General features: G+C 50.2%; 1 protein-coding gene across 6 annotated transcripts in view; it reads right to left on the minus strand.

Moving 5' to 3' along the window:
• Positions 1-11,374, minus strand: part of KCND3 (potassium voltage-gated channel subfamily D member 3) — a 112,627-nt gene extending 101,253 nt beyond the window's left edge. Inside the window, exons 1-2 of one of the 6 annotated variants that reach the window (XM_048327667.1) lie at positions 11,109-11,374; positions 4,706-5,890 (exon numbers count right to left, since the gene is read on the minus strand). In XM_048327667.1, the coding sequence (XP_048183624.1) occupies positions 4,706-5,814 (1,109 nt within the window). In that variant the 5' untranslated portion in view covers positions 5,815-5,890; positions 11,109-11,374. The other 5 variants (XM_048327672.1, XM_048327670.1, XM_048327668.1 and 2 more) reach the window with 5 other exon arrangements.
• Between the last annotated feature and the right edge of the window lie 820 nt (positions 11,375-12,194).

Consider the following 12,194-nt stretch of genomic DNA (forward strand, 5'->3'; position numbering starts at 1 on the left):
ATCCACATTCCACAGAGGCAAAACTGGACCAAACCAGACCGTACCCCCAAATCCCCGCTCTCTACACACTCGGCTAATAAACCCTCTAAGAAATTTCAGCTCTTTCTCCAGATCAGGCTGTTGACATAACCAGGCCAGCAGGGCTGTTTTATCGACTTTCCAGCGTTAACCTGGTTCCTTAAATGAATTATACAGATGGGCCTGTGTTGTCCAAGTGCACTGAGCTGTGTCTTTCAAACTGATTGACCAGTGCAGCTGAACCTGAAAGAGGGATAGTGCTCTCAAAGCCATTATGTTCTTGCAGATTATGAGGGCGACACTCAGCCAGAGAGATTCTCCACGGAGCACCCCAAGGGTGCTGAGCTGAGGGAGCTCAGCCTTTCTATGCAAGAGAAAACCACACAGTATGTCCCTAAGGACAAACCAAACCCAGCACCAGCCTCTGTTCCCTGGCCTGTGGTGCTGCTGCTTTCTTGACAAAAATGGCTCAAATTCCCCCATGACAATCACAATTTCCCCCAGGAATATTCCCTCCTTATAGCACCTTACAGTGCCTAAAGGGGCTCCAGGAGAGCTGGAGCAGGACATTTTACATGGGCATGGACTGACAGGACACAGGGGGAATAGTTTCCCACTGTGAGAGGGCAGGGTCAGATGGGATATTGGGAAGGAACTGTCCCCTGGGAGGGTGGGCAGGCCCTGGCACAGGGTGCCCAGAGCAGCTGCGGCTGCCCCTGGATCCCTGGCAGTGCCCAAGGCCAGGCTGGACAGGGCTTGGAGCAGCCTGGGACAGTGGGAGGTGTCCCTGCCCAGGGCAGGGGTGGAACTGGATGGGCTTTAAGGTCCCTTCCCACTCAAACCATTCCAGGACTCTCTTCCCCTGTCTGGGGCACCATGGGCAGCCTGCCTGTGATGCCCAGCAGGGCCCTGGGAGCCTCTCCGTGCCCGCAGTGGTGCAGGAGGATGTGGCACTCAGGGTTTCACAGCTACAGTTTGATGCCTCTGCTGCAGGTCATAGACACTGCCTAGGAGTCTGAAACATATTGCTGCTGTCAGATGAAATGAAAGCAGCTCTAAAAAGCTTAGAAAAACACATTCTCTGGGCAAAAGTGGCATGGGGTTTAGTGGGGTGAGAGAGGTCTCGTGTTTGTGTTGCACGCGAGGGGCAGCAGCAGAACCTGAGGCTTCCCCATCCATATCACTCCCTAAAAGTGAATAAAACTGAATATTGGGTGGGGCTTGGAGCAACCTGGGCTAGTGGAAAGTGTCCCTGCCCATGGCAGAGGGTTGGAATGAGGTAGCCTTTAAGGTTCCTTCCTACCCCAGCCACTCTATGATTCCATGAAAACCAATGCACTGGTAACAAGGGAACCAAATTCACTCTAATTAACACATTTACCTATAGATGTAAACCCAGTGATCGCATATGGAATTAGCTGAAAGCCAGGACAGGGACCGCTCCTCTGCTGCTCTTGGCAGCACTTGCATTCCCGAGCGGGGGGTCCCAGGGGTCAGAACCCCCCACAGAACACAGGAAGGGTCTGGCAAAGGCAGAGCTCATTGCACTGGGGCTTTCGAGAGGGACGAGAGAGGAGATGGGAGCTGTTGGCCTCTTGAGAAAAATGTTTCTGCATGAACTGGAGAGCCGATTTTGAATTAATTTTGAATAGTTGTTTCAGTAATTCAGATTGATTTAAGATGCACCCAAGAATAATGCTTTCATTATAAAGCCTCCTGAGCAAAATTTAAATCGTGTTAAATTAAAAACAGCCTCTGTTAAACCAGGGCTGATGAGCACAGCAGAGGGATCAGAGATGCAGGGTCAGTATAATTTAATTCCTTTGCTTTGTTTCCCACTCCAGAAAAGCTGCTGTACCTGTCTCCCTGGGCTGTTAACTGCCTAAGGAGCCCCAAAGCCATCCCGAATTTCTCTAAACTGATTTGCATGGTAACCCCACCAAAAGCAGTGGTTATTTATTGACGCTGGGCTTCACCTTCAAGAAGAAAAACACTTTTATTGCCTTTTTTTTTACAAGACAATCTGGAAATGTGATTGTATCCTAAAGATACTTGGGAATCTGGGAGAGCAGCGGATGCACAGTACAGGGGGAGGGTTTATGGTCTCCTACTGTTCGCTTTGGTTGTTTGCTGTAAGTAAACTTTTGTTTTATACAAATGGAGCTAATCTTAGTAACAGGGAAGAAGTTATCCTGCATGTTCCAGATCACTCCTCTAAGGCACTCTGTCAAAGCAATGCTGAGATTCCAGCATCAGGGAAACCCTCACTTACCTGGATTTAAACGTACTGGTGGTGAAAGCAAGCTACATATATATATATATATATGCATGGTTTTGAGTTAAAAACTGTTGTGCTTTATAGTTTCTTGTTTTAAATGCTGGCTGAATTATTAAGGGCAAAAGGCAGGAAATATTTAAGATCTCGATAAAAGCTCTGAGTGCTGCTGAAATCCAAGCAGTGAAGTGGCCATCACTGAGGAGGGGAAGTCTGATGGATTAGGGAGCACGTTGGAGACCTTGGCTGCATTTCTGGCAGCGTCTGTGCAGGAGGAATTGCCAGGACTCTCATTAGTAACAAGATCCTTCCAAACAGATTGAAATGACTTCTGAAGAGAGATGTATATGAAATATTGTCTGAAAGTGCCAGTTTGTCAGAACTGGAAGGACTTTTGGGGAAATGAAGGGGGCCAGGAGGGTTAGCCCTGGGTGGTGAACTCCTCCAGGATGATGGGAGTCAGGAAGGTGGAAATGACCTAAAATGACCAAACCACTACAAAGTCCCAAATCAGTAACACCAGAAGTCTCAGTTTTAAGACTTTGACAGCCTTTTATAGGTCCCTTTCCAATGAACCCTTACAAGGCCATGTTTAAATGTCTAATTTCTTAAATCCTTGTCAGCTCATTTCCAGCACTTGTACCTCTATGATTTCTGTGATTACAACAAATTGAGAACCCTCTGAGGTCCTTGGGAGCACTCGGGTCTGTCCCTGCGTTCAGAAAGGGAGGGAAAGGGATGCAAACCAAGGCACTGCCCTGGCGGGAGCAGAGCCTCAGCTGCTCTCCAGCACATTCTGCACGTACTGGGGCTGTTCCCAAGCAGCACAGGACGGTCCCTCGGCCCCAAGTCTCCTGTCACAAAGATGTAACAGCACGAGCGTGAATGGGTGCAGGCCTGTGTCCATGGAAGGATGGGTGTGATCATTATTAAACAGGAATCTGAAAATAGAACTGGATTTTCACGCATCTCCCCTTGTGCAGAGACACGTGAAGGAGCCACCCCAGGCAGGTGTCCCCCTGAAGCTGATCAGACACAGTGGTGGGATGGGCAGGGAACAGACCAGTATGGACCAGTCAGAACATGGGAAGTTGAGCTACAGCGTGGGGCAGTGCTGGGATGCAAAGCCCAGCTTTGATTTCTAAGTAAGCGCTGGCCTTCCCAGGGTAAGGAACAGCTTTTGCCATGAATTTGCAAACTTTGCTTCGATATTAAAAAGGAAGAATAAGAGATCTTTAGGTGACTATGACAAACAGGTTCTACATTTCACCTAATGAAGAAATTCAGACTTTCAGTTGTCATATGCCCAGATTCAGCGCCTTTCTGACAGCTGAATTATGATTTTAATAATTTAAAAGTGCTACTGTGAGCCTGTTCATGTATAATAGGCACAGAGTAGTGTTTAAAATCAAAAGCAGTTTAGAGAAAAAGTGGTCACTGCATTACAAGGAGGAGAATTGTCTACCTCTGAATATTAAACTATGTGAACTCTCCAGTGGGAAACCTCTTTGCAAAGTAACTCTAAATTTCCCATACGAATGGGATGCAGAGATTGCACTTGATCCTGGCTTTGTGTGCGCCCAAAGCAGCAGCCTGCAATGCCTACTTTCCTCTACATAACCTTGTCAGGGTGAGGGTTTGGCCGTTCTGCTCGCAGAGGTTTTAGTTCAGAGCAGCAGAAGCTCAAATCTGTAATCTCAGTCGCAACATCTGTAAGACGGAAATGAAATATAAGGGGGAAAAGTGCCCTCCAGGCTACATTCCCCTTGCTTTGATTTCATTATCTTTGTACCTGTCCATGGTAATGTTTGAAATTCTACTGCAACTGCTGCAGCACACTCAGTTTTCAAACTCACAGCTAAACACAGACAAGAAGCCCCTATCCTGCTCGATTAAGTAGAAACCAGATCATGTCCTGGCCATCACTGAGTATTTTCAGTACGGCGACCCACAACATCCACTTGAGTTCAGCAAATCTGTAGTTCCTGGCAAGTCAAGTGAAGAAACAACGACTGACACCGCAACGAGACACAACAGATACATCAGCAGCTTTGTGTGAACGGCATGGCTGGAGTGAATGTCAGAGAGAGCAGAGCTCTCTCTCCCAGCCCCTTGTACTCGGGTCAGCTTTTCCCTCCTGCAAAAATGAATCAGGACCTGCTACTCCACCACCTTGCTCCTCCTGCACTCATTTACCGTGGTGCCGAGCATTTGCCAAGTGGGTGTAAGTGCTTTTTCTGGTTTATACAACTGCACACAAATTGCAGGAGTTGTAAGGCAAAGAACAATCAAACCCTCAACACTTTGAGCCCCTTCTCGAACATGCACCTAGGAAAATGCTGAGGAGGAGCTGAAGTCAAGCTCCCAGTACATGCTTGCCTGCTGCTCAGGAAAAGGAAAAGTAATACTCACCCCAGTGTTGTCATGGTTACAATAGTGTACCAAAAGGAAGCAGGAATACTGGTGAATTTGCTTGCCGAGGACCCTTTCTCTGCATAAAACATCACAGTTGCAAAGATGATGATTGCCATAGTGAGGGAAAAGAGGAGAAAGCCAAGCTCGGAGGCACAGCTCTTCAAAGTGTAGCCCAAGATTCTCAGGCCTTGGGAATGGCGAGAGAACTTGAAAATCCTGAAAACCCTAAAAACCCTTAGTGTGACAAAGGCTCCACTGACGTCCTCGTTGTTGGTCATCACCAGGCCAATGTAGTAGGGCATGATGGCCACCACGTCGATGATGCTCATCACGCTGCGGATGAAGCGGTAGCGGCTCGGCGCCGCAAAGAGTCTCAACAGGTACTCGACGGTGAAGATCATCACGCACGCCGTGTCCAGGCAAAAGAAAGCCACCGCGTAGCGCTCCCCACAGGGCAGCTCCTTGTTCCCCGGCACAGTGCCGCAGGGCACGGTTTCCACGACGTTGGTGATCACAGAGACGGCGATAAAGAACCCGGTGACGTAGTAAAAGACTAAGGCTAAGGTGCTGGTGTGGGGGTTCTCGAAGGCTCGCCACATGGTCTGCCGGAAGCTCAGCGAGGGCATGGAGCCCTCCTGGTTGTTCTCGGAGTCGTTGTCATCCATCAGCCGCTCTGCGTTCTCCCGCTTCCTGTCCTTGTACTCTTCGTAGCAGCAGTCCCCGATGATTTCAGGGAGGATCCCGTAGAAGGCGAGCTCTTCGTCGTAAGCAGAGATGCACTCGTACCTGGGGTAGTGCAGCTTGCCAGTTCTATAAAAATTGAGGATGCACCTGAAGACCTCGGGGTCCCGGTCAAAGAAGTATTCCTTGGTGTCTTCGTTGAAGAAGAACTCCTTCTCTGTGCTGCCCAGGAGAGTGTCCGGGTACCTCTCCAGTGTAGTCCTCCAGGTCTGGAAGCGCCTGCCACTCACATTGAGGATGATCAGCTCATCTTGCCTCTTATTTTTCTCCGTTGGAGCCAGTGGCATGGGACAGTTGGCCACTGGCATCCATCCTATGGCAGCTGCCCTGGCGAAGGGCAACCACGCTGCTACTCCTGCTGCCATGATGAGCCCAGGCCGTGTTACTGGAGATGAGGCTTGGGATGTTCCTGGGACCTGCTGGGAGTCAGACCAGTTCCATCTAAAACACAAAACAGAAGAGAACACAGCACACAGTCACACGGGGCGTCCTGCCCCGTTGGGTTGAAGAGTCCAGGATCAGCACAGACGCGAGAATTTAAAACCACTGGCTTGCCCCCACCTCCCAGGTGAAGAATGATGCTGAACAAGGCACATGATAATCAGCTCAGCGGGGTTATGGCATTATTATGGATTGAAATTTTGAATAGCAAATGATTCCTCATTAAAAGCATTTTAAAAGTAGCATAAACACAGTAATTTATATTTGCTTCCTCACAAACAAGACTAATCCATAATTCCCCAGGTGTAAGCCTCATGTGCTCATCAGTTTAACTACAGCTGTCAAGAAAGAGCTGGGAACTCCAGTGAAATCAGCCTGCAGTGGAATCGTACACCACGAAAACCCGCGACTGGGCTTAGCTGCATTTCCAGTCCTAAAGAAGCTCAGTATGTTCTGAACCTCGCACTAAGAACATCTTTAGTTGAAAGAAATGGAAAGTTTTCTCTGGTTTTCACCAGTTGTCTTCCATCTTTAATGCTAGGCCTGGCCTCAGCAGCAGTTTGCTGCTGCTCTCTTTCATTTAGAGGTGGGGTTTATTCTTGGGAAATATTGCAGCCCTCCACTGGACCAGAGCAAAATTCTGATTTTTGGGGAAACTTTGTTCAGAATACCTGAGCACCAGTAAGCTTCAATCCCAGGTGTGACAGCTGATGGATTAAGCTACCAAGTACCAAGAACATCGGAATGAAGGAAGGCTCCAAAGCTGGAGAATTTCTTTCCAGCAGGAAGATGCTTTGCCTGTTTCCTGGCTAACAGGGGCAGAAGTCCTTCAGCTGAAGAACTGAAGGACTCTTAGGCTGAAACAAAGTATGTTTACTGCACTCTTGGATTTTTGTATGAGAAATATCCCAAGTTGTCCAGATCCTCAGCCACTGGAGGCCAGCATTCTCTTGAAGTTTGAGTAGTTTTTGTGTTCTGATCTAGCCATGAATTTATCTTTCTGATCTTTGGTCAGAGTTCCTACAGTCATTAACTTTTGTTTTAACTTGCATTTACTTTCACTTCCCTAGAGCTTTTCTAATTCTACCATGAAGTTATCTGAACAAAGGTGCCATCATCATATGAGATGCATTAGGAGCCCTATCAAAAGTCAATTTATCAATGGAAATTCCATTGATTCCACTGACTCAGGCCCTCAGAGCTTAATTGTGTCTTTGTAGGCAGTTTTACTCTAAAGTTTTTAACTTACATGAAAGCTGCCATTCCAGCCAGTAAGGCTGCAGCCTTATTGATTCCAACAGGCCATCAAAATACTGAATAAAAAATGATGGAATCAGTCTGTGGTGAAAACGACTGAAGTGCTCACAGAAATGCTCTTCCTCTTCGGGGCAAATTAACATTCATCACCTTAATGTGGAGCATCTTTCTCTGCAATTTTACTATCTAAAGGACAATTGAAATCCCTCGTGCGAGCATCTTATTGCTGCTGAGAGCTTTTGCAATTACGAAACATGTAATAATCCATAGTGATGCTTATCCCAAGGAGACACTTTGCTCATCTACATGGCACTGGAGCAAACATCCCACAATATTTCCCTCTAAAGAATTGTTCAGTATTACAAAGCACCACTTTTTGTCTCCCCCTAAAGAGAGAAGTTATTGCGTTGATGGTGCCAGACTGGCCACCCTGGGGACCAGGCTCTGTCATCTGCGTGAGGCAGAGCTCAGCACTGAAAACTTTCTCCGCATGACTTTGAAAATCTCCCCCAGCCCTCAGCTGAAAAGGCATCTCCAGGGGCTCAGTGGGCTCAGACTGCAGCTTTCTACCGCCAGTGGTGGATCCTTTACCTTTTATGAAACATTTAAGAACAGGAGGCAGCAAAATAAGAACTATTTCATTCATTAATCACCAAATATATACAGGCAAATAACTGAGAAACCAAGAAAAGGCATCTCGTTCCGGCTTTCCCTGCTGACAAACTGTCTTCCCTGGGTTTTGATTTCACTTAGCACCATCACCAGAGTCCTTCTGCCAGGACTGACTGGTGACCTGACCAGTTTCAGCACATTGGATCCTCATCTTCCCTGATTTCTCAGGGGAACCACGTTAGAAATCTCTTCTGTACTTTCATAACTTTGGTTGTGGATTCCAGGTTACCTACATTAGCTGCTGAGGCACTATAAATACTTCACATATAATTGTTCCAATAAAGCACTGGTAACTCATAAGTGACTTAGACATTTTTAAATCCATTTTTAAAAGATAAAATGGGTCCTTTCATGCTGGCAGTATATGTGGGGAAGCTATAAATATCTCAGCTATGAAAGGGACGGGAGATTAAAGCAAAAGAGAAAGAAAGGGGAATTCTTCTGTGGAAGTTTAGTTCCCATTTCTCTGGGTCCAAGAGATGTGGCGGGATAGGAAAACAGAGCGCACCCAGCTTAATTTTCAAAGTTACATTGAATCTGTCCCATTTGATCCTCAAAAGACACAAAAGATGACTCTTTTTCAGCTATAAATTATCTGAAGGAACAAGAGTGAGAAGAGTAGTGAAATTCCCTCTTGCAGAGGTTTTGCTTTTTCTTGTCCATGACTCCTTGAAACTCTACCACTCCCTGAAGGAAGTGAAAGAAAATTGGGAGAGAGAGAGGACTGGATTTATAATTCTGAACTGCACAACCTAAGCTGAGTAAAAAAAAAAAGATGAAGTAACCAATTTATCTAGAATGTAGAATTCCAGAATGTAGAAAGAATCCTCCTTTTCTGCCTGATTGGATTTTGGTAACTGCTAACCAGCCTATTTAGGCTGGTGAGCAATTGGCTGGACTCAAAATCTAATGTACTGTTGACAGTCTCTGGAGCTCTCATAGAAAACAGACACACTTTAATTCTAACAAGCATATATTTAGCTATATCCATATTTCTAATTTTAATTACCATAATTTCTGCATGTAATTTAAAAGGAACTGGTTGACAGCAGACCGGCACCCTGCTGATGACATTTAGAAGACTGGTACACAAAATAGAATGATTTGCCTCCTGATTTAAAAAAGTATCTGTAGAGAGAAGAAGCTGTTTTCTTTAGGTAGCTGTGGGGACAGTGAAACAGTCAAGCAAATCTGATAGAAAAGTCTGAGCATGAGCCCTCCGTCCCCCTCCCAGGACTCCCGACCCCATCGGATCCCTCCCGACCACTGCTGACTCCGCTGCAGCCGCTCCGGGGGCACCGTGGTCTCATCCCAGTTTGGAACAAAACCCCAACAGCCAAGGCTGGGCCAGGAAAGCTCTGGAGGAAAACTCGATAGAGAACAGTTATGACTGTTCACCTAAAGGGTCAAGAAATAAAGGATGGATTCTTACCACTTCAGCTCCCACAGCAATGCCACACTGATCAGTGTCTCTTCATCATCTCAAGAGAGCAGAGACAAACCAAAAATCTCAGTGTTTCCCTTTCTAGAAGCAGACAGGGCTGGTCTGAAATCCAACCGATAAACATACTGCAAGTTTCTTGATGAAAACTGCTAACGGGAGTGAAGAGCCTGGAGATCATTCCTTCTTCCCTCTCCTATCCTTGTTGGGTCAGGCTCAGGCAGCAAAGACACCTTTGCTTTAAAGCAAAATATGTCAGCTAAAGCCTCGGTGTCTTCTGTCAGTCACACATTCCTTTTCCTACACAGCAACACCAGAAAATAAAACTTTCTGCAAAACACTCACTCCCTCAGTCTGTTGGGGAGATTTAGGAGCAAAAGCAACAGGCTTAGGATACATGCATGCAAACTTCTCCCCTCCCTCCCTCTCAGCGAGCCCAGAGAACCCCATCTTGCCGGCTCGCAGCGCTGCCTTACCTGGCAAGAAAAGACACTCGGCGCCCAAAAGTAGGGCTGAATGTGGGGAACGGGAAGGAAGGGGGAGCAGTCACTCCTCAGGATAAAAGGTGAACTGTGCTGCCTGCCTCTTGACTCCCTCTCTAAATGCAGTCAGAAGCAATCAGTAAATGTGATCATCATTGTGAAAGTATATATAGAGAGATGACTAAACAGCTTCTCCCTCATTGCTGCCGAGACGGAGGCTCTCCCTGCCTCTCTCGCCTGAGCTCGCTTCGCGTTGCCCCTTTCCCTTCCAGCACCGCTCGGAGCTTTCCCTTCGCTGCCCAGCCCAGCTGGGAACGGCACCCGGGTCCGGGAGATCCGCCGGGGTGGCCGCGGCCGGAGCTGGACCCGGCTGGTCCAGGGAGGCAGGCGGTGGAGCGCGGCTGGAGAAGGGCGGTGTGAGCTGACAGAGACGCCGGCAAATGGAGTCGTTAAATACACACCAGAGCCTACCCTGCATGCTAATGTGCCAAGGGGGAGATGAAGGGGGGAAAAGTATGGGATGAACTTCGCGGGTCTCTCCCGGAGCTCCCTGTGTGTCCCTCCTGGCTCTCGGTCAGGCGGGGACAAGGCAGGAGGGATTCCTTCTGGACCAGGAACTGAGCTATTCCTCCGGCATCACAAACCTACAACCAACACCTTGGCCAGGGCAGAAGGCTACATTCAGGAATAAAAAGAAATCATTCAGATTTAAACCGGTCTTTCCCTATCTTCTTCTCCCTTCTTCCTTCCCACCACCTTTCCCTTTGCCCCTCGCCCTGCTGTTCTGGCTCGCTCTGCTCCTTTGCAGCTCTTACCAGTCCTGTCTCCACACCACCTCAGCATCCCTCTTTCATCCACGGTCAGAAGTTGGACTCGGCACGCTCAGAGACCCGGCAGCCTCGCTCATTTATCTGTTTGCTGTCGAATCTCCATTAAGTAAATAACCGTAAGCCCAAATCAGAGCGAGCCAGCCTTGCCCTGCTCTGCCGGGCAGCTCCCGGCGGTGACTGATGCGCCGCAGCGATAGTTGATGACTTCCATAAAGTGAGAGCGATACGTACACGAGCGAGCGAGGCTCGCCTGCCTCGCCATTGCCTCGCCTCCCTGCGCGGCTCAGCTCCGCACTTTATCGCCGGCAGTGCGGGGCTGGCACGGGCTGTGCGGCCACGGGCCGGGATCGGCAGCGGCGAGGGGCGGGAGGGAACCGGGGCCGGGGGTGGGAGCGCCCGGGGGCACCCGCTGCCCCCGCCCCGCCCGCAGGTGAACCCCCGGGCCGGCGCGCCCCGCATCCCCCCGGGCCAGTGTCCCCCGCATCCGCCGGGGCCGGTCCCTTTCCTGCCCCCGCCCTCCCGGTGGACCCCCTCACCTCCGCAGGGCGCTCCCGGCCGCGGCCGCCCGCCCGGTGCCTCCGCGGCCATGAGGCTGCCGGGAGCGGAGCGCGGGGCTGCGCGGAGTGCGCGGGCGCGGGGCGGCGGCGGAGAGCGATGGGGAGCGATGGGGAGCGACGGGGAGCGACGGGGAGCGATGGGGAGCGATGGGGAGTGATGAGGAGCTGTCGGCACCGCGCGGCGGAGAGCGGCGATGGGCACGGGGCTGGCGAACGGCGGCGATCGGCGGGGCCGGGGACAGCTCCGCGCAGAGGGGAGGCGGCGCGGGGCGGGGGGCGGCGGGGGCTCCCCGCACACGGCCGCGTCCCCGCCCGCCGCCCGCCCGCAGAGCCGCCGGCAGGTGTCACCCGGAGCGAGCGGCGCCGGGCGCGGCAGCCGGGGATGGAGGCAGCGCTGGGCGAGGGGAGCGGGGCGCGGGACCCCCGGGATGGAGGCAGCGCTGGGCGAGGGGAGCGGGGCGCGGGACCCCCGGGATGGAGGCAGCGCTGGGCGAGGGGAGAGGGGTGCGGGACCCCCAGGGCAGAGGGCAGCGCAGGGCAGGGGATGGCCGGTGGCCACAGCACTCCCGCAACGGGGGCCCCGCGCCCGAGTTCCCGAGCCGGGGAGGAGGGGTGTGTAGGGAGGGGTCCAGCAGGTTCCGGGGGCTGCAGGGGTTGCACTGTCAGGGGCAGGAGATGCTCCCTCAGCTGCATCACTGTGAGCAAGGGGTGTGTGTTGGGAGGTCCGATGTGCCTCTTAAAATAAGGGAAACAGGGACTTGGTACAGCCAGCAATGACCAGGGGCCGTTTTCCAGGTGCCTTTCTTCCCAGAACTCTAAACCCAAGACCTTCTTAAAGAAAAAGAAAACAACCAAAACAAACAAACAAACAAACAAACAAACAAACAAAAAAAACCAAACCAAAAACAAAAACAAACAAAAAAACCCCAACCAAATAAAAATAGGGAAATATCTCCAGATACTCAATATTTCAACGCATCAACGGTCTGGTTCTAGAAACTCTGAAACCAGGACCCTGACCATTGAATTAGTAAGACCACAAAAGACCTCCAAAATCATGAAGTC

The sequence above is a fragment of the Corvus hawaiiensis genome, chromosome 24 (genome assembly GCF_020740725.1).
Source record: "Corvus hawaiiensis isolate bCorHaw1 chromosome 24, bCorHaw1.pri.cur, whole genome shotgun sequence".
NCBI classification, from domain to species: domain Eukaryota; kingdom Metazoa; phylum Chordata; class Aves; order Passeriformes; family Corvidae; genus Corvus; species Corvus hawaiiensis.